Genomic DNA, 20555 nt, shown 5'->3' with positions numbered 1-20555 from the left:
AAGCTTGTGGAGCTCACCCTTTGATTCCCTAGGCTTTGGCTGAGCAGCAGAGGGCCCAGCAGCAGACGGGGCCGCAGGCACAGCAGCAGCAAGCTGGGCAGCAGCAGGCGCAGCAACCCGCCGTGCAGCAGGCGCAGGCCCAGCCGCAGCCGCAGGCACAGGTAGTTCAGCAGCCGCAGGCAGTAGTGCAGACTGCAGTAACTACTGTGGCCAACACAGCAGTATTGGTAAGAAAGGGAGGGCTTGGTGCCTCTGGTGTAGCAACTTTAGTTCTTCTGTGTGTACTGTATTTGTGTGGTTTGTTTTCTCTGGGAAGTGGAATTTTAGGTTAGTATAGTGAGTTAAAAGTTACTTCTCTTCCTGAATGTCCTGGTTATCTTCTGTTTTGCTCATTTATTAAGACAGTGTTTGTACCATTATAGCAATAGTTCTTGGCATTCTGAGGTGGAAAAACACCATATCCTTGGCAAAGATTTGTTTTACCCTTTTCAGTGCAGGTTTTAATTTAATTTCATCAAGTCAGAGCAAACACAGTCAGTAAACAGCGTTTATATAGAGAACTTGAAGAATAAAGAGAGTGTGGTTGTAAGAGGTACTCCATTAAAGTAGCTTAAAAACAAAAGCTTGTTTAACCTTTGCAAGGCAAATGGAAAGTTGCATCCTACAAGACCTACCATGGTTCTTTTATTGCAAATTTGTGCAAAGTTACCTTAAATCTAGAGTGTGTTTCAATGAATCTGATGACAGGTGTGAGGCTTTTGTTTTTAGAGCCAGTCCAGTTTGCATACTAACGGTGTGAAGGCAGTGATGATTTTTTTTTTTTTGATTGTCGAAGGACAGGAAATACTAAAACTTTCATGGAAAGAGACAGAGGATGGGTTCTGAGCCATAAATATTGTTCAGTGATGTTCACATATGAGTGGTTGGTTGTGATATGGCAGAGTAAGAGATTGTCCCCTTCTTCTGCTAACAAGGAAGTCAGATAGCCAGTATTTACCAAACATTGACTGGCTCCAGTTGGTTGTTAGTGTGGCAGAACCCTGATATATACATCAGTTGGTGAGATGTATAATGAATGAATAACTACAGAGCATCTGTGCATTTTATTGCATTTTTCTTCTGGAATACAGCATTGTCTTAGCTGTAGTAGGAGCTTTATTCAGTTTTCTTTTATTGTTTTTCTGAACTGTTGCCTCAATTGTCTTCTAAATAGGCGGGCACAATCAAAACAGCAGTTACGGGGACGAGTATACAGACTGGTAAGAAGACTTTATAATTGGGCGCTAGAGATGGTAGGACAGGAGATTTGCATTGTTAGAACCTGACATTTAATCCTGGCTTGCTTTCAGCTACAGTGAGTGGAAATGTCATAGTGAATACTGTTGCTGGAGTCCCTGCTGCTACCTTTCAGCCCATCAATAAACGTTTGGCCTCACCTGTTATACCTGGAACCTTGACTGTGAGTAGATGGCATCACTATGTTGCTGGATTGATCTTGGCTGCATGTGTATACTGTGTATCAGTGTATCTGTTTTCTTCTTTAGCTCTCCACTTTATCAAAAGCCCTGCTTCTCGTATGTTTCATGTGCATCTTGTGATCCTGTGTCAAACCCCTCTCCCTTACCAAAATACCAGAACACTAGAACAGTGTAGCAGAAAAGAAGTGCTGAATAGGTACTACTGTTAAAAATAGTTTGTAGATAAGTGCTATCATAGGAAATATATTGTCATTGCAATTTCCAACCTGTAACTCTTTTTTGCTTTGTTAATCATGATTTTTATTATTATTTTAATGGTTTAAGACTATGGAAGATAAAGCAAAAAATTGGAAGGCAATAAAATCAAATGCCTGTAACCCAGCTAAGGGTTTGGTGATCAGCCTGTTTGTCAAAGATTTAACCAGATGCTGATCATGAGACCCACTCAAACGGATCACTGTGTTAGACAGGTTTGGACCTTCTTTGCTTTTCCAGTGCTTTTGCATTTTTAATGTTTATTTCTGAAACTGTGGATTCCATGTCCAGAAGGTTCCATAGCTTTATATGGGATATAAAGAGACAGAACTAATGCCTCTGTAACTTTTCAGACTTCGGGCGGCACTGCGACTGCACAAGTGGTTCATACCCAGCAGCGAGCTGCGGCAGCGCCTACTGCTTCCACAGAGCTGGTGACCATAGCATCTACCCAGGGAGTTCGTGCAGTCACATCAGTGACAGCATCAGCAGTAGTAACTACAAACTTAACACCTGTGCAGACCCAGACAAGATCTTTGGTGACTCAAGTTACACCAGGTAATAATTGTGTGGTTAGGGTTGTTTTTTCTCTGAGGGTACACAAAGGGCCCCAGAATTTCCGTAGGTTGCTTGATCACAGTGTTGAAAGTCTGGATTTGTTGGTGGCACAATTAAACAGTGCTGTGGTTTTTAACTTGCTTTATTGTTGGTGCCCAGATTACATGTTTCTCCAGTATTTCTGGATGAAGTGTTGCAGTAGAGAGCTGCTTAGCCTGTAGGTGTTACAAATAAAACATTATTAATAGCCCAGCAGTAAAATATCAGAATTGATGTTCTCAGCTAAAAACTGTTGTAAGGAAAGGAGCATATATTTTATTATTTACTCTGCTTTTATGCTGATGTGTTGTTATTTGTTGTTAGTCCCCAAACTGCTGGAGCAGAAAAAATATGAATTTAACGGCTTGGCTCTTCAGGTGAAGTCAGTGAATTAAACCGAGTGTTGAAAATCTTTCTTCAGAGCATTTTGTTTTTTGTTTATTCACAGCTACACCAACAGTCCAGCTGTCTGGCAAAACCATCACCCCTGCTCACTTCCAGCTTCTGAGGCAACAGCAGCAACAGGCTGCTCAGGTGCAGGTTCCGCAGATTCAGGCTCAGGCACAAGCCCAGTCTCCAGCTCAAATTAAAACCGTAGGGAAATTGTCCCAGGTGAGGAAATGCTTCTGAAGTAATGTGGCACATTACTCTCCTTGTTCTTGTAATCATCGTTAGCAGTGTGTGTTGTGTCCCCTTTTCTTGGGCTAGTGAAATTCAGCTGCTTATTAAATATGATCCTACTAAAATTTTGGGAAGGCAGTGAGTCTGGTAGCTATTCCAAATAGTACTGCCATCACAGTAGGGGGTAAAGCACTTACTGTTACCCACTGGCAACCTGTTGCCTAAAGGAGTCACATTGTTAGCTCTTTGATCTTAACTAAAGTCTGGCTTAGAATGTTTCTCCTTTAAAGCTCCAGATTCATCCCTGGTTTGGACTGGAAATGATGAAAGTGTTTGTTTCTTGCAGGAGCAACTGATCAAGTTGCAGAAACAGAAACTACAGCTTCCCCAGCAGCAGGCAGCGCAGCAGACACAGCAAGGGGCCCAACAGCAAACGGCACAAGTGCAAGTGCAACAGCAGCAGCAAACTCAGCAGCTCACTGCTGTTACAGCACCTCGTCCTGGTGCAGTTCTCACAGGTGCTGCTGTAACAAACCTTCAAGTTGCTCGTCTTGTAAGTTATCTTTGACTTTGCTAAAACAGTCTTAAACACTTTATTCACTTTGATTTAAATGAACTGGATACTGGTCATTCACGAGCACAAGTGTCTTTTGCTTTCCTTAGTACAGAAGATACAGCTGTAACATAAATAACTTCAAGTTGCACTTCTACCCACTGATACCATCTGAACTGTATTACTGTAAAGGGGCAGTTATATGGAGAAACATTTACAATTGACACTTTATAATGAGCTGTTGTATATAATACAATATATGTGGCAAATACTTCTTGTGCCATTATAATAATCTTGATTCCTTACTGCTTAGACTCGTGTTCCTGCTTCCCAGCTTCAAGCACAAGGACAGATCCAGGCCCAAACTCCGCAAGCAGCACAAGTTGCTTTGGCAAAGCCTCCTGTGGTGTCTGTTCCAGCTGCCGTTGTGTCATCTGCAGGAGTCACTACGCTCCCTGTTACTGTTGCAGGCATTAGTGTTGCCATTGGGCAGCCACAGAAGGCAGCAGGTATATCGACAGACTTGCTAAAACATGATAGCATTTTAAATCCCACTTAGTTAAAGATAGAGGTGGAGTAATGTCTTCCATGGGGGACACTTGTTTGAAAAATAAGGCGTTAGAGGTTGCATTCCTATTTGTTTTGAAAATGAGATAAAGGAATGCCACTTTTTCCATTTAATCTGGAGGTTAGCATGATTCTTTAGCCAGATGTGATCGGTTTGTTGGGGTTTTTTTAAACCTGTGCATGAGAGTAGGTGAGCAGGGTATGGTTTAAAATGAAGACATAGTAATTTCATGGGGTATTTTTTAAATGCAAAAATGAAAACTTGTCTTTTCTCCTGTACAAAGATTATTGTTAGAACACAAACTTAGCTTAATCATGCCCTTAAATACCAGTGTCTTTTTTTTCTCCACTGTCAAAAATCATATGTCTTATTCCTATTAAAATCAGTGGGTTATTGGTGCTCAAAGCTATGCAGATGTGTAAGTCTATAAAGAGCACAATCTGTGTTTGCAAGCTGTGATTACTGGGACAAAGCAATAAAATGAAGACTTTTACAGTTCTGGTTATTTTTGTAATTTTCAGGAGGCCAGACGGTGGTTGCACAGCCACTGCACGTCCAGCAGCTTCTGAAACTCAAGCATCATCAAGCAGCACAGCAACAGAAAGCTATCCAGCCTCAAGTTGCACAGGGGCAAGCAACTGTGCAGCAAAAGGTACTTGGTGTGAGCTCTCCCATTGAGTTACGGGGTGTAAAGCTGCAGCTCTGAATTACGAGGATACTTCTGGAGAGTCAGTCAGTGTTTCTAAGGGTGACTCTCTGGTTATTTAGAGAGAATGGTTTCTCATGTGCCATGTCAGGTGCTTAATAATTTTTTTTCAGTAAGGTAGCTGTTTGATGTGATTTCTTATGCCCCAAGCTGGGCTTTCTCTTTAAAGTAACAAAGGCAAAGATTCTACTTAGTCACTTTTAATATCACCAAAGGGGAAAAAGTCCCAAAGGTTTTCACTCTTTACAGTTTGTGCAAAATACACTCTTTTTCCTGCAATGCCATGTTCACGTGGGCTTTGCTATCAGCCACCAGTGTGGTTCTTTGGAAGTGCATTATTATATGAAGTGTGCACATGTAAGAGAAAAGCTTCTCTGCTTCAAGTGATGCATTATTTGTGTAAGGCCATGAAAGCTTTCAAGTAGTGCTCATGTTGCTGTTACTTACCATGAGAGCATTTCATCTCAATAATTAAATGTAATGAATCTTCTCAGCTACATACCTATTCTTTACAATACACATACATTTTATAGTCATGGATGCCTTTTTTTCTCTTCTGCAGATAAATGCTCAACAGGTTACAGTCCAAGCCCAACAGCAGACTTCACAGCAGCAAAAAGTAACTTACACTACACAGCCTGCCATTAAAACACAGTTCTTAACAACTCCAATTTCCCAAACCCAGAAACCAGGTGGAACCCAGCAAGTGCAGGCCCAGATTCAGGTACAGGTAACACAGGTTTACACCTTTAAACTCCACTGTGACTGGAGAGTCATAAAGATGACAGGCAACGTAGCATTTTAGCACCCACTCATTCATTCTAGTCACACGTTTGTTTAAGGTGACTTCATAATAAAATTCATTGGTGCTGAGTATGTGGCCTTATAGCTGGTCAGAGGAACTATCTGAGCTTTAAGTTCACCTTTCCTTTTTGAAATAGTCACTCCGTTCTATTGACCAAAGGATTCCATGCTGTTTACTAAGGAAAATTCAGCCAGAGTTCTTATGATTTCTGGTGCTGCCTCCCAGCCTCATGTCTGACAGCTAAGAGTGACAGTTCAGTTCTCTTTTCTGCATAACTGCATCAGTCTAAGGAAAAAAGAAGTGTATCTGAGATAATGTCTATCCCATTAGAGCTTCTGTGCTTCCTTCAATTGTTTTCATAGTTAGGAGGAAATGATTATATTGCAGTTAAGATTTTCCTCTCTCAATACACTGATCTAAATCTGATTTACAGAAGTTCAGTATCACTAAGAATGCCAAGTTGCAACGTGCCACGAGCAGGGCTTTGGAAAGCTTTTCCCCTGGCAGCAGTTTTGATAAGTATGGTGTTTTTCTGCTAGTAACAATTCTTTATTTTGACAAAATCTTTATTTTGTGTCCCCACAGGTTGCAAAACTTCCACAAGTGGTCCAGCAACAGGCCACTGTTGCCAACATTCAACAGATGGTTTCAGTTTCCCAACAGGTAGGTTTTGTGCTTGTAAAATGATCCTACAGAAAGCTCATTCATTTGGAATATGTTTATTTTTACCTTATTGGCACAGGCAGCATTTTTGAAAGATAGAGCAAGTGCCCCTCTGTAAAAGTCAATGATGTGAATATCGAGGCTGCTGCTGTGTGTTCTCTGGTCCAAAACTCTGGTAGATGGAGCAATGTTTGTTCATCACTGTAGATAAGCTGAGAAAGAGATTAAAAGAATATTTTCTAGAGCTGAAAGAATTTTAAAACAAGTGTTTCTTGTGATATATTGTCAAGACAACAAGTAATTGAACTAATGAGCACCTGCTGAGTTCATTCTACAAAAATAAGGACAAATTGAGGCTTACAAGTTGTTTTGTTCCACTTCATAAAGCTGTGGCAAGTGCTTTGTAAGAGTCAGAATGATGTGGTTGTCTCTTCTAAATGTGGCATAATAACAGACAGGACTAGGGCAGGAGAAGGTCAAAGAGTTTGGTTTCCCCTCTCCTCATGACCAGGCAGTTTATTTAACGGTATTTAGAGCAATGTCATTCCAACCATTAGCAACAGGCATAAGCTATGCTGTTGATTGGCAGCAGTGATGTAACTTCGGATAGTGGATGAAATTATTGCCTTTGGTGTGCAAAAATGTGAGCCAATTGGCTCGTAATCTGTCACAGTTTATAGGGTGGTGTTTTAGAGGGGAATAAAATCTGACTGCTTATCTTAAAAGGATGATGAACTGGTGCAAGCTGATTGATAACCACCTGGGATGTGAATGCTTCAAGGGCAAGGTAGACAGCAGGGAGTAGAAACCTCATCAGTCTAAAGAAGTAGAGTTGTCCTCTGTAGTCAGTAAGAGCTCCGAGATGATTTCTCAAGGGATGTGAAAAGTCAGATTTTGAAGTCATTGATGGTGGCATAACTCTGGGCCTGTTGAAGGCCATGCTAAAGAGACTGTCCTCACACACACACCAGTGCCATCAGTGGCAGTAGGATTAGGCCACGCTAAGTACTTCTAAAACTGTGGTTAAGATGTGTCTGTGGCATTCTTTTCACTTGCACTTCTAGTGCTTCCCAGTGGATACTTCTTAGATCATGAGTTAACTTTCCCCTGGAGAAGCCCTTGCAGCTTCATGTGTCTGACAGAGGCAGCTGAAGCTGTTCACTTTCCGTTACCTTGACCTCTGAACAACGAGATGTTACATTTTTTTTTCCCTTGCTGTGGGTAGAGCTATGAAAATTAGACTTCTGGATGGAGTTCAAACAATTCTGCCCTAAATTGGCAATAGAGACTGGCAGCTGTGATCTGAAAGTGTAATGTCAGAGACTGGTAGGAAGCCTCAGTGTCTGTATATATTGTCACAATGTAGGTGTAGAGTTGGTGTTTAAACCTCTTTGCTTCTCTGTCTGTTCCTCTGTTGTGTTCACTGTTTCTTCACTTCTTCAGTAGTACAGGAAATTTCCTGTTTATCCAGTGGGGTTTCTGTACCTTCTATCTGCTGTGAAGGAGTTTGACTAGATCTTTTGAGGGATCTTTTGTGGTCCCTTCCAACCCTTATGATTCTGTGATCTGGGGGAATGTCCTCAGATTTGCACTGCAGAGATCTGAGGTACAGGTATCTTGGATCTTAGTTCTGATTTGTAAGGCTCTAGAAAACGTAACAGAAGGGTATTTCTCAGTGAAGCCACAGAGCTTATGTTCCCATGATGCCTCCCAACCTTCCTGCTTTGTTCAGGATGCTTGTCAGTCAAGAGAACAAAGGCCTATATAAGCCAGCTTATGTAGAGTAAGTGTAAGAAGTGTTCACTTTAATGCAAAACTACTTCTTTGTAATTGCCTTGTCATCCTCATTTCTAGGTACAAGCTCAACCCCAAACTGTGACACTCTCTCAGACGACAGCAGGTCAACAGCAGGTTCAGGTGATCCCTGCAACGACTGCTACTGCTCAGGTCGTCCAGCAGAAACTGATCCAACAGCAAGTTGTGACAACAGCATCTCCTCAGATTCAGGCTCCAGGTGTACAGAATCCAGCCCAGGCACCAGCAACACCTGAAGCCCAGAATCAGCAAGCAAAAGTACAAATGAGGACGCCGACCGTCAGATTAAAGGCACCTACTAAACCAAGCTGAACCAACGATTCCAATGCAATAACAGGGAAACGCAGCGTTTCGTGTTTGCTAAGCCCAGTGAGACTCTACTCCAAACATCCAGATGAAGGCAAACCACCTCTGTTTTTCTGCTAGCAGGACTTTTGCTGATGAACATTTAAACGTGGAAACTCTCACATAACCTCAGTGTATTAGCAACTGTTTAGCACTCAGAATCTGTAGGAGATGCATTCAGCCAGTGTTCTCTGTGCTCATTCAAAACAAAATGTTACTACGTTTAAATTCTGCCCAGCTTCACAAAACCACAGTGCTGATACCCCATCAATGTCAGTAACATTCATCTATGTTAGTGTAGCACAAACTGCCCCCGGGAAGGTGCAGTTCTTTGCCTGTAGTTCGGATGTGTGCTCAATACCCACGGTGAAGCCATTTGAAGAACCAAGTGTGGCTGACAGAGCAAAATGTTTTCCGTCTGTGTAACAGCTGCGTGTTGCTCTCACTTGAGGTAAACACCTCTGGAAGATATGACGTGTTAGAAGTGCTCCCTGCAAAGTTTAGCCAATAAATGTGAAAACCTGTAAGTATATGTAATTAAAAAGGGAAAAACAAAAAAAAAAAAGAGAAAGGTTTCATTCTGCATTTTTGTAAGTCTTTTAAAATGTTTGTTAGTAGTTTTGTGTACAGTTTCCTGAGTCACCCAACCTGTGCGCTCATTCTCATAGTTCACTTGAAGATAGTGGATATTTTAGGCATGAACTGAGTCAATGCTGTACTGATAGTAGATGTGTATTAACCTGTAGCCCATTTTTTTTTTTTTGGTAAAAGAAGTGTTAGATGTGGATCCAGCTAAACACATCCTCCATAGCTGTTTCTCATGGGACTTCCATCAAGGAAAATCTCCCAACGGATAAAATGAAATCTCTCAGTTTCATTCTGCTCTTGCAACATGTTTAAATGTCCAGTACTTTCTACTCAGCTTTCAGCTCGGGGGGGTGGGGGTGGGGGGCTGGGGAAGGGGAGACTTAGTGAAATGAAATCTAAGACTTAATTCTTCAACTGTGTAAAGAATAAGATCTAACTTTTGTACTATTCTTTTACTAAAGCTAATGATGAATGTATCTTCAGGTGGGAATTTTGGATGTGAATAGAGCGTGGCCTCTTCCTCCAAATCAGTTTGCCTTATTGTTATGGGAAAGAAACCCCAAACCACCACAAGCAAAAAGCTGCCTAGAACTATGGGAGTTGTCTTTACTTTTCTTGTCTAAAGTAAAAAAAACAGACTGTTTGCAATCAGCACTGAGTGAGGAATCAAAAAGTTCTTGGTGGCTTGAATGGATCTATTTTAGTTTGGCCATAAAACCGCATGACATGTAAAATTCAGACAGAATTCCAACATTCCTTTTCTGAGATGGATTTCATGTTATTTTTCCATTTTGTGATCTTTTTACCCTTTTAGGAGAGGAGCCTATTTAAAGGCCAGGAAAGTATTCTCTTTCGGTCTTCTCTCTGTATGTGCACACCTGTTTGGTACCTAAAAATCCAGATGGCTTAAACAAGAAAGAATTAAATACCCAGCCAGCTCCTGTGTTTGAGGCAGGATGGGCACAGCCCGTTCTGTTGAGATCACAAATGTAAACACAGGGTCAGGCACTGGTCCTGATTGTTTTGAATTTTCTTTTATACCTCTTTTTTTCCAGTGTCCTCTTTTTCTTGGACCCTCAGGTCTGCAAATCTTGGGGGCATTGTTGGGCTTCTTTAAGCTGTTTGTGCATGCAGTAGCATTCCTCTGCCCCTCCCCCCCGAACCACTGGTTTGTGCCATTACCTAAACTTCGTTACTGGTTGGTGTCGTTGGCAGCAGAGTAGTTTAAAATGCAAAGCACATGTGATGGTAACAGATAACTGACTCTGTGTACAGAATAGTATTGCTCATCCCAAAATATTGCTTAGTTAGCCCCACTTTTACTTTTAAATGTTTAGCTATGTGCATGAAAGTCGTTTTGGGGAGGGGGGAACACTTCCAGCAGTGGGAAAGCTGTTGACTGTTTGGTTGTGCTGGTCTGATTTGGTGTCTAAAGAGGCAATTGTTTCTTGTTTAGGTCAGTTAATGATGATTAAAAAAATACCTTTTCTTTTCCCGTCTTCCTTTTTTTCCCCCCCTTTTGATGTGTCTTTCTCCCAGGAGTGTGTTAGGAAGTCTACCTGTAAATACCTGATGAACATAAGCATTTGTACTTGATCCAGTAGGATGATAAGGAATAGTGATGTATCCTACCTGAAGGTGTAATAAAGTGTACATTTTTATAACACGGCCGTGCCCTGCTTTCTGTAACGCCGCAAGGGGGGGGCTGGGGCGGGTTCTCCGCGGATGGGGGCTGTGTGGGGAGGGCAGCGAGGCGCGGGGCGGGCCGGCCGCCGGCCCCTCCTCGTCCGCCGCAGCCGCCCGCCCTTCCGCCGGCAGCATGGCGCGGGCCGCCGAGCTCGCCGCCTGCCTGGAGGCCGTGCTGGGCAGCCGCGGCAACGCCAACCGCGTCCTCGACATCCTGGAGCTGCTGGTGGTACGGAGCGGGAGCGCGGGGCGGGCGGCCGAGGGCAGCGGGGCCGCGCCGGGCCGCCCGGCCTCCCGCCCTGCCCGCCCTCAGCCGCGCTGTCCCGCAGGGCCCGGAGGAGGAGGAGGAGGATGTGCTGTGCGCCGTCCGCACCTGCAGCCGGCTCTTCGGGGCGCTGCTGGAGCGCGGGGAGCTGTTCGTGGGCCGGCTGCCAGCCGAGGAGGCCGCTCTGGACGGTGAGGCGAGAGGCCGAGGGGGGTGCTGCGGCGGGGACCCGGGGGAGGAGCAGGGCCCCGGGCCTGGCTCTCACCTCCCCGGCACTGAGCCTTCGCGGCTTGTCTCTGTTGCCCCCTCAGATAACTACAGCGCAGAGGACAAATACAAGATGTGGATGAGGCACCGCTACAAGGAGTGCGTGGATAGCCTGGCAGAGCTGCTGGGCCACCGTGCCTTCCCGGTCAAGGTAGGGCCTGCGCCTGCTGCGAGTTCAGGCAGAGGGCCCGTGCGGTGCAGCAGCGATTCAGCCTTCAGTGAAGAACATCTTCATTCGTTCTCCTTTAGAAGTTGCCTGCTTTGGGTCTGATCCCTGCTGTCCTCATTGAGGTGGGATTTTTGAGCTATTTTTTCTTTACAGGAATCAGCACTGTGTACCCTCATGAAGTTTGTTGAGTTGGAGGCAAAATACCCTTTGATCAAAGCAGAGTGGAAGGGGAGTTTAACTTTTCCTCGTGAACTTCTTAAGGTAAGCTGCAGAACTGAAAGGTTTCTCCTGTCACTTGCCCCTTGGCACACATGACCTCATGTGCTCACCTTCTCCAGGACTCAAATTTCAAGCAAGGAGGTTTCCAGTGTGAAGGAAGGGTGGTGTTCTAGAGAGAGCACTGAGACCTAGAGCTTCTGTCCCTGGAGGGGTGGGAGCAATTGCTGTCTACAGGTTCGACCTGGACTGTATTTATGACCACTAGTTCTGGGGAGGTTTGTTTGAGTCCCAGTGAGTCACTTGCAGAGATTGGGAGAGAGAGGGAAGGTTGGTGCCAGAAGCATTCAGCTGTGCCAGCTGCATTTCAGAAAGACAGGAGGGTCACCGCAGCTCACTATCTGCTCTGTTATTGTAAGAGACTGACTTGTTTTCCTTTACAAACCTGTTGTTAGGTAGTTGTTGATGGCTTACTTCCCTTACATGATGATGCCTCACTCCTCATCTCCCGCTTTCAAGAGTACATGGAGTACGATGACATTCGGTACTTTGTCATAAAAGCAGTCACTGAGAGTATTGGACAAGTCATGCAGAAGACAAAAGAGGTAACAAGTTGTGGGGTCTGGATAAACTGCTCTGAACCACGTACCTTGTGTGTGAAGCAGGGAGGGACTAGTGGTACATGTGCTCACTTAAGTTTTGTTTCGTTTGCACACAGTGTGTGCTCATTATGCTGAGATTGTCCAGTAGACGCTGAAAGTAGTTCAAGACAACCTACTGTTGTTCTTGCAAAACCTGGGCTTCTGTTTTACCCAAACCTTGCAGCTCAGGTAGTACACAGGAACCTTTAAATTCTGTTTTCTCTAGTGCAGAACAGGAGTCAGTTTTCTTTAACTGGACCCACCAGTTTTGTTAAACCAGAATTAGCTCAGGGAGAGGTTTTGTGTTAGGCGAATAAGTAAGACCCCAGGATGAAGCAGCAATAGAGGATATACCAGTGTGTAGTTCAACTATCAGTATTTGTCCTTACCTTTTTTTCCCCTAAAGGTACTCAGTGGCTGGGAAGTAGGTGAATGTTGAAGTCCAGTATTTTACCATCTGTTGTGGAACCTGCTTCATGTTTGATTGTATCTCTTTTTTTCTTCAGAAGCCTCCACCATTTTACCAGCAGAATGTATTTTCCCTCATCTCACCCATCAACATGCCAAACAAAGAGAGTGACATGGTCAAATTTATGGTGAAGCAAGGTTAGTAATGCTGAACGTGTGATGAGCTCTGTGTGACAAGGGAGATGGGGTTTAAGATTTTTACTGTGTAGAGACTCTGTTATGCTTTGCAAATGAACAATGCCTGTCCTGTGACTGAGCACAGTGGTGCAAAATCCCCAGTCCACAGTCGGGGGTGGGGGGGAATCTGTCATGGGCTAGTTTCAAGTCAAGGGTTCAGCCCAAATTTGTAGGGTATTAAAGGGATAAGTAAAAAGGTCTGTCTTAATTTTGTAAACATGCATTTCAAGTTCAACACCTGTTATCCTTTTCTTCTTAGATAACTGGGAGGAACTCAAAGTGTCAAAGCTGCAGGTAACTGTTCATTTGATGCTTCAGAGATTGTATCTGCTTAAAATAGAGCTTTATCTTCACCATTGTGTTTATCTCACTGTTTGCAATTGTGTTTGAAGGCACACAAGCAGGCGTTTCAAAAGATGTGGCTCAGTTTTTTGAAGCACAAGGTGAGTGTTACTTCTGCCATCACCTGCCTTGCCTTCCAGATGCTAATCCATAGAGGCTGTGGCTGTCCTTGTCTGCAGCTCCCTGTAGAGCCCCCTGTGCTCTCAGAGTCAAATGAAACAGCCCAGTCCCTGTTGCTGATGGATCCTTCTCCTGCCAAGAAACGTGACCTCACGTATGGTCTGTTTCAGCCTTTTTCCCCCCACCTTGAACAAGTGAATGATCTGCAGCATAACCACCTCTGTTCACAAGCTGAAGGCTCACCAAGCCTTTTTGATGGTAGCTTTTCCCCTCTGAGCTGTGATGACACTTGTAGTTGTGAGCACCTCCTCCTTTGAATGAATTTGATTGTCAGGTGTCACTTGTAAACTCTCCCACTGGGAGCTGTTGCTCCTCTGAGCCCTTCTGCATTGTCCTGGCACATTCCTCTGTGCTTGTGCATTGCCTTCTTGAGCCCCAAGTTACTGTTCCTCTCTGAGTTCTCTCTGCAGTGATGATTTCACTGTATTGTTTTCTCCCTTCACAGCTCCCCACTGGCCTTTACAAAAAAGTTCTGATCATCCTGCATGACTGCATCCTTCCATACATGAATGAGCCCACTCTCATGATTGACTTCTTGACAGTGGCCTATGGCATAGGTGAGTGAAAACAGGCTTTTTGTCCTTGTGAGGCTCCACAGCATGGTACCTGTGGGCTTGGAAGGGCTGCTGGATGCAACCCAATGGCTTAGGAGATGAAATAGATGTATTTTTAGGTGGGAAGAAACCAAGGAACTAGTGTGAACTCTGTTGTCCTCAAAAGTAAGATGTTCTGACCTGCGTTTGTCAGCTTTGTTGCTCCTGATATATAAGGAAGATCATGTTGAAGGCTTTGGGAAGAGTAGAATATTGGAGTGATTTCTTTTAAATACAGAGTTCAGTCTGTGCTGCTGATACCTGGGCTGCTTCCTGACACAGGTTGTGCAGATTCCTGCAGAAATGGCCTTTCTGAGGAGACCTTTGCCTCCCCAGCGTGGCTTTCCTGGGGGGCTAGAGCAGCATGTTTCTATGTGTCAGTCCTTCAGAGCCTGTTCTTCTAAACTATAGCCTAATCTTTGTAGTTTTTGAGCTTCTGGATGGTTTTAGATGAAATTTTGTTACCTTACAGCCATTGTGCTGGCTCTAATTTCAGGTACTCCTACTCTTTGTTCCATATGGGAAGGTCTTATAATAGAAACAAGTTGAAGCAGATACTTGTTTTCTTACTGTGGTGACACCTGCCTGCTTTCTTACAGGAGGAGCAATCAGTCTTCTGGCCTTAAATGGATTATTTATTCTGATTCATCAGCATAATCTGTAAGTGACTTAAAAGACTATAGGTTTTTCAATTTATATCTTTCTATAAAGGGACTGAAATAGATTCTAACCCTGTCTTGGAGCTTTGAAATTTCTCCCTGAGAAAGCTCAACTCTGCACAAGAGGCTCAGCTGTTTGAATGCTGAGCTCCTTTGATAGTCTGACCTTTTTTTTCAGCTGAGCCTAAATATCCTCCAGACTGTGGTTGCTCAGCACTTAGAAATTGATTTCCATTGATCTGATCACATAGTGAAGCCTTTGGCGTGCCTTTGAGTGGATCCTGTACCATTTGCAGTCAGTGGGCATAGCTTCACATCCTGAAAGTGGCTGGGCACTGCAAGAGCCATAAATTCCCCTTCCAGCTTGTTTTCAAGTGGTGGCTGTGGAGAGAAGCCCAGGAAAGCCAAACAGAGCCAAGCAGTGATGTGGGGTAGTCTATAAGGAAAGCACATTTAGACACAGTGTAATCCCATTATACACCACTAATGGATGTTGTCTTTTTCCTTGTGTGACCAGGGAATATCCTGACTTTTACAAAAAGCTGTACAGTCTTTTAGACCCTTCTATATATCACGTGAAGTACCGAGCCCGCTTCTTCCATTTGGCTGATCTGTTCTTGTCGTCATCGTAAGTAGCACCTTTTGTTGTGGATGTTCAGGGATTTTCCTCCTGCTTTTCTTGTTGGACAGAGGCTGTTCTTCAGCAGTCCCCCATGTATCTGGATATGATGGATTCAGTGTGCCTGCAGGATTAGATTCATTTGTACAGAGCAGACTGAATCCATGAGTGTTATTGTAGTGTTGTGTAAGTTTCCACATGCTGTTTTTGAAGATTTTCCACATATCCATCTAGTTTCAGAAAGTAAATATGCAGTTAATATCTGAGTTCTGCAAGTGATTATGGATGTATTTTGATCTGTGTTCTGCTTTGGCTGGAAGTGATGATTTTTCTGTCTGTCTTTATGAATATGGAAAAGTAACATTTGCAGGCTTTTTATAGATCATAAGGCTGTTGATAAATTGATGACCTTTTGCAGAGATAGAACAGTGAAATATAAAGTGCTTGACAGTCTGTCTTGATGCTGTCAAATCATTGTACACAAGGAAGAAACTAGATAAGCAGCTGACCATATAGTTGCCATCATAAGTTATAAAATAAATCAAGAGTAACACTTTATTGTCCAGCAGTAAGTGCTTAACATCAACCCCCTTGTATTCACCAGATACTTTGGAGAGAGTAACAAGGTCTAGCAGATGGTGTCCTGTGGGGTGGCATTGCTGAGCCTTGCAGGTGTAGAGAGCCCTAGGGCTGAAGCCTGAGTGGCTGGAAATTGTCATCTTCCATCCTGTCTCTTCTGACCTAAACAAAGTGTCCAGATGAGCTGATAGCTGTTAGAAATTTGCATTTTCACCATTAAAGGAACAGTCCTGCACGTTTGCATTACAGGAGCTTTATGGTCCCATTAACAGCTGCACTGCTTGCTTTAGTCTTGGAAGTATTATGTGAATGTAACAACGTGGCCTGTGTATTAATTAAGCCCACAAAATGACATTGGGAGCATGTAATTAAGGTTGCTTGGCCAAGCACTCAGAGGCTTATAAAATGACTGAATAAAGACTGCCATGTGAATGACCATGTACAAGAGCTGTGCTTGGCCAGGGCGAGTGCCTGGAGTGGTGCCATGCATCTGGACTGGATCAGAGTGGTTTGAGACTATTCATGCACTGAGTGCAAGTGTCCCTGTGTTTGTTTCCAGAGAGCACACAAGACTCTCTGTTACTGCTTGAAACCAGGATTCTTGCAGCCTCTTTTTACCCTGTAGCCCAAAACCATCTGGAGAGCCTTACTGATCCTTAACCTGCAGTGCTGTGTGGATGGCTGAGGCTGCTGGCTCACTTGCCAGCACTTTCCCAGGCTGTTTCTTCTGTCCCCTTTCCAACAGCCACTTGCCCGCGTACCTGGTGGCTGCCTTCATTAAGCGTCTGTCCCGCCTGGCTCTGACAGCCCCTCCCCAGGCTCTGCTCATGGTCATTCCCTTCATCTGCAATCTCTTTCGGAGACACCCTGCCTGCAGAGTGCTGGTACACAGGCCCCATGGGCCAGCAGGTAAGAGGGGGAATCACAGAATCATTTTGGTTAGAGAAGACCTTTTAAGCCCATGGAGTCTTCACCCTGCCAAGCCCACCGCTAACCAATGGCCCTCAGCTTCATGGCTTTGCAATGGCTCCAGGGATGGGGACTCCACTACCTCTCTGGGCAACCTGTTCTAACAATCCTCTTAGGTGAAAAAGTTCTTCCTAATGTCCGATCTAAACCTCCCCTGGTGCAACTTGAGGCTGTTTTCTCTTGTCCTATCATTCATTATGTGGGAGAAGAGACCAACTCCTACCTTACTACAGCCTCTTTTCAGGTAGTTGTAGAGTCATCAGTGTCTCCTCTCAGCCTCTTCCAGGCTAAGTAACCCCAGCTCTTTCAACTGCTTCTCATAAAACTTGTTAAAGTTCTGTGGAGTTCTGTGTTATGCCTCTAGACAGTGTGAAGCACAGGATTCCTATGGAGGAGCAGGAGGGGAGATCTCAGCCCCAGTTCTGAGGTTTAGAAGTACCCCTTTGTCTCTTGAGTTTGTGGAAATCTAGCAGGCTGCTCCTGCAAGTTCTCCCTGTGAGAAGGCTCCTTTGAGCCTAGCACACTGACCTAGGCTACTTACAAATGAGAAAGAGCTGTGGGGGGAAACTGTGCCAGGCATGGAGCTTGTCTTGTTAACCTCAAGCAATGAGAAGGACATGAATGCCAAAACCAGAGACCTCAGTCTGTAGTGGGTTTGTGTAGGTGGCCCATCTGGGGCCTCAGCAATCTCCTCAGGTTTTATTCAGTTTGTCTCTCTGTGATTTAACTGACTAGTGTTAAACACAAGCAGTGACCATTCCATGTTGCCCAGAGATGCCCTTTTGCATCAGACTATCCCAGTTCTTTGTGCTCTACTTCCTGTGCTCTTTAAAAGCAGTGTGATTCTGGAGTTCTGTGAACAGTGGTCTTTGGGTCGTGCTGGGGTGTGTCTGTCCTGGACCGTAAATGTCTTTGGGAGGAGCAGCTCTGGCTGCAGCACTGCTCTGGGTCTCTGTTCCCATTGGGGTTACATACATCACACAGATGGTGTTAGCTCTGGATCTCTGTTTCCTTAGATATGTCAGAGGATCCATATATTATGGAAGAGGAGGAGCCATCTGCAAGCAGAGCCTTGGAGAGTTCTCTCTGGGAGATTCAGGTATGTTGGCTAAAGAGGAATATCTGCTTCTGGGATGGGTTTTTTTCCACCCTTGCTGCTTCCTTGACATGTGTTGCCAGTGGGCAGTCCACTTACAAAAACCTGCTGACACATGTCTTGCAGATGAGATGAGTTTCTGGCTCATCTTTTACTCTGCATTCTTTTCTAGCTTGGCATAGAGGCAAAGGATTCCATACACTGCAGAAATCCTACATGCTAATTAGTAGGTGACTTGTGAGCACTCATCTGACCCTGCAGCTGAAAAGTGTGCAGTTAGCAGCAGAAACAGACTAAATAGCTGCAAATATATGAGGCTTTTTACTTGCTTTGGAGGGGAGAGAGGAATTTGCTGAGCACTGATGGAAATTAACTGGGTCCAGCTAGGTCATCCTGTAGAAAAAGCTTTAAAAATGCTGGAGAAGATTTTAACTATCACCTTTCACCTGGGTCGTTTATAGGATGGTGTATGAAGGTTGGAATCAGTTAAATGACGGTTCTAAAACCTTAATAGCCAAGATTATCACTTCATACTGCAAGGATTTTGTGTAGGGGGCTGAAGCAGGGAGAAGAATGTTATGCAGGAGGAGGAGGCCCAGAGGCATCAGAGCTAGGGGAGGTGGTGAGGTTGGGTTGTACATTGTAGGCATGGCCTGTGGAAGAGTTAATCTGTCTTAAGCTCAGTATGAGCCAGGTGAGAGGGGCCTTTCACTTATTTGAAAGATGTCTGAGATGAGGATTTCCTGAAGCTCTGTAGTAGCACAGTTCAGCACTTGCCTCTGCCCAAATGTAATATTTGCTGAAGATGCCACCGGTGAAGGGGCAGATACTTGTGTGGGACTCCAGATGGGTGTGTGTTACCCTCTCCTTATTAGGTCATCTTCTGTTTGTCTTGTTTTTACAGACTCTACAAAACCATTATCACCCAGATGTGGCCAAGGCAGCTGCTGTCCTGAACCAGTCCCTGTCTGAAATGGAGGATGACATATCAGGGCTTCTGGAGCTCTCAGCTTATGAGGTAGCGTTGCTGTGCCTTTGTGAGTGATTTGAACCAAAGAAAGGAAACCTGGTTCCTGGGTGCAAATAGCTGTGTCCTGTTCATCAGCCTTGCTGCTGGGGAGGGAGCTAGGCTGACTTCAGGTCACTGAGAGCCAGGAAAATGTCTGTTAAGTAACAGAGCATGAGGCAGCAGAAGTAACACAGCAGGCATTTATATAAAAGGTGTATTTACTGGATCTTTTAAGAGGTTAGAGTGGGTGCTATCAGCCAGGATGAAAAGCTTGTTCTGAGTTTTGCCAATATCTTCTATTTTTCTCTTTATAGCTTTTTGATAAAGAAGTAAAGAAAAAGGCTACTGCTGTGCCCCTGGAGTTTGAGCAAGTACGAGGTTTGTTTGGGAAGAAGAATGATATTTTTGCAGAGCACTTCACTTTAGATTGAAGTGATCTCTTACAAACATCTGCACAGCTGACTGATCACAGGCACAAAGCTCACGGGTCTGCTGCCTTTGAAGTATCTCCATGTGATGAGAGCTGGGCTGCTTGAGGAAGGTGCAGCCTCCTTCAGTGAACTTTACCACTGCCCATGGATGGACTCTGTTGTCACCCACCATTGCAATCTGCCACCGGATACTTGAGAGGGATTTTTCCTCAGAACAAGGTTTCCTGGCCATGATCACTGCTGGGATTGCAGCCCTTTTCCCCAGAGCTGTGGTGGGTGACTACATCCACAGACTGTCTGGCTGCTGTTGGATGGGACTGAGGACAGCTGTGGTCTCTGACTGCTCCTCCTGTTTTTCTGATCTTTTACTTTTATACTAGAGCTAACAACTTGTTTTTAGCCAGTGACTTCAATATAAAGCTGTAAACACCTGGTGACAGTCTAATGCCATTTCTGTACATGCACTGTTAAACTGAGGTCTTCAGAGGGGTATTTAGTTTCCTGTGTACTCAACACTCCCACATTCAAGGCACTGAAAGCTCTTTGTCAAAACCGACTTGCAGATGATGCTCAGTAATTGCACCTATGCAGTGTTGCTGTTCTTCCTTCATGCACATCCATCTCCTGCTGTAAGGTTCCTTATATCCAGACGCTCCTGAGCTCTGGAAAGGAGCACAGTCCTGGTGACTGCTGCAGCTGCTCTGCAGTGGGAGGTTTGGCTAATCCTTGGTGTTTGCTTCAGAATGATAAGCAGCTTGGTGTAGTTTTGCTTGCAGGTGCTCTGGCCAGTGTGTATCCAGATGCTAATGAAGTTTGCACTACTCCACTGATAACTAGGTGGTTTTGTTCCAGGAGTCACACAGAAATTCATTCTGATAGGGAGTTGGGTTTTTTTCCCCTTCAAGGTTTTGAGAGAAACATCTTGTTAAGAATGCAGATAAACTCAGGACTTTTTTTTTGTAATCATTTGTAACAGCTTAATGTTATCTTCTTAGACCTTAACTCTGCTTGCATACTTTGAAATTGTATTTTGTAGAGGAGAAAGCGGAGGCCAAGAAGCCTGATTTCTAACAAACGAGACTGTTTAAGTCAAGGAGAACTGCAGCTGTCTTGGAAACACTTAAATTTCATGTTTTCTTCATGCTCTCCAAACAGTGGACATGTCTCAGAGTATACAGCTCTGCATCTTGTTTCT

General features: G+C 44.3%; 2 protein-coding genes across 16 annotated transcripts in view; both read left to right on the top strand.

The window, feature by feature from the left end:
- The window catches only part of EP400 (E1A binding protein p400), a 47538-nt gene extending 38199 nt beyond the window's left edge, over window positions 1-9339 (top strand). For 8 of the 15 annotated variants that reach the window (XM_062009515.1, XM_062009521.1, XM_062009520.1 and 5 more), the window contains 11 exons: window positions 33-227; window positions 1214-1259; window positions 1350-1459; window positions 2087-2291; window positions 2779-2942; window positions 3298-3504; window positions 3818-4013; window positions 4594-4724; window positions 5341-5508; window positions 6169-6246; window positions 8101-9339. In XM_062009515.1, coding sequence (XP_061865499.1) covers window positions 33-227; window positions 1214-1259; window positions 1350-1459; window positions 2087-2291; window positions 2779-2942; window positions 3298-3504; window positions 3818-4013; window positions 4594-4724; window positions 5341-5508; window positions 6169-6246; window positions 8101-8373 — 1773 coding nt within the window. In that variant the 3' untranslated portion in view covers window positions 8374-9339. Of the gene's footprint in view, window positions 1-3; window positions 228-1213; window positions 1260-1349; window positions 1460-2086; window positions 2292-2778; window positions 2943-3297; window positions 3505-3817; window positions 4014-4593; window positions 4725-5340; window positions 5509-6168; window positions 6247-8100 lie in introns of those variants that run through there. The other 7 variants (XM_062009525.1, XM_062009524.1, XM_062009511.1 and 4 more) reach the window with 5 other exon arrangements.
- Window positions 9340-10799: 1460 nt separating this feature from the next.
- NOC4L (nucleolar complex associated 4 homolog) lies at window positions 10800-19794 on the top strand. Its single transcript, XM_062009810.1, has 15 exons — window positions 10800-10909; window positions 11010-11136; window positions 11257-11363; window positions 11535-11642; window positions 12053-12202; window positions 12745-12844; window positions 13143-13177; window positions 13276-13326; window positions 13851-13962; window positions 14598-14658; window positions 15175-15285; window positions 16601-16764; window positions 17841-17923; window positions 18825-18938; window positions 19244-19794. Exons 1-15 carry the CDS (start codon window positions 10814-10816, stop codon window positions 19358-19360), a joined length of 1536 nt encoding a protein of 511 aa, XP_061865794.1. The 5' UTR covers window positions 10800-10813; the 3' UTR covers window positions 19361-19794.
- The last annotated feature ends 761 nt before the right edge of the window (window positions 19795-20555 follow it).

Source organism: Colius striatus, chromosome 17 (genome assembly GCF_028858725.1).
Source record: "Colius striatus isolate bColStr4 chromosome 17, bColStr4.1.hap1, whole genome shotgun sequence".
Classification (NCBI taxonomy): Eukaryota; Metazoa; Chordata; class Aves; order Coliiformes; family Coliidae; genus Colius; species Colius striatus.
Note: the sequence above shows the minus strand (reverse complement) of the source record. Positions and strands in the feature narration are given on the sequence as shown.

Bases quoted from the DNA above. Each gene is read 5' to 3' on its own strand.
- NOC4L (XM_062009810.1), top strand. From the start codon at position 10,814: ATGGCGCGGGCCGCCGAGCTCGCCGCCTGCCTGGAGGCCGTGCTGGGC. The intron at 12,203-12,744 runs GTAACAAGTTGT...TTTTTTCTTCAG, and splicing joins TCATGCAGAAGACAAAAGAG to AAGCCTCCACCATTTTACCA. The intron at 13,963-14,597 runs GTGAGTGAAAAC...GCTTTCTTACAG, and splicing joins GACAGTGGCCTATGGCATAG to GAGGAGCAATCAGTCTTCTG.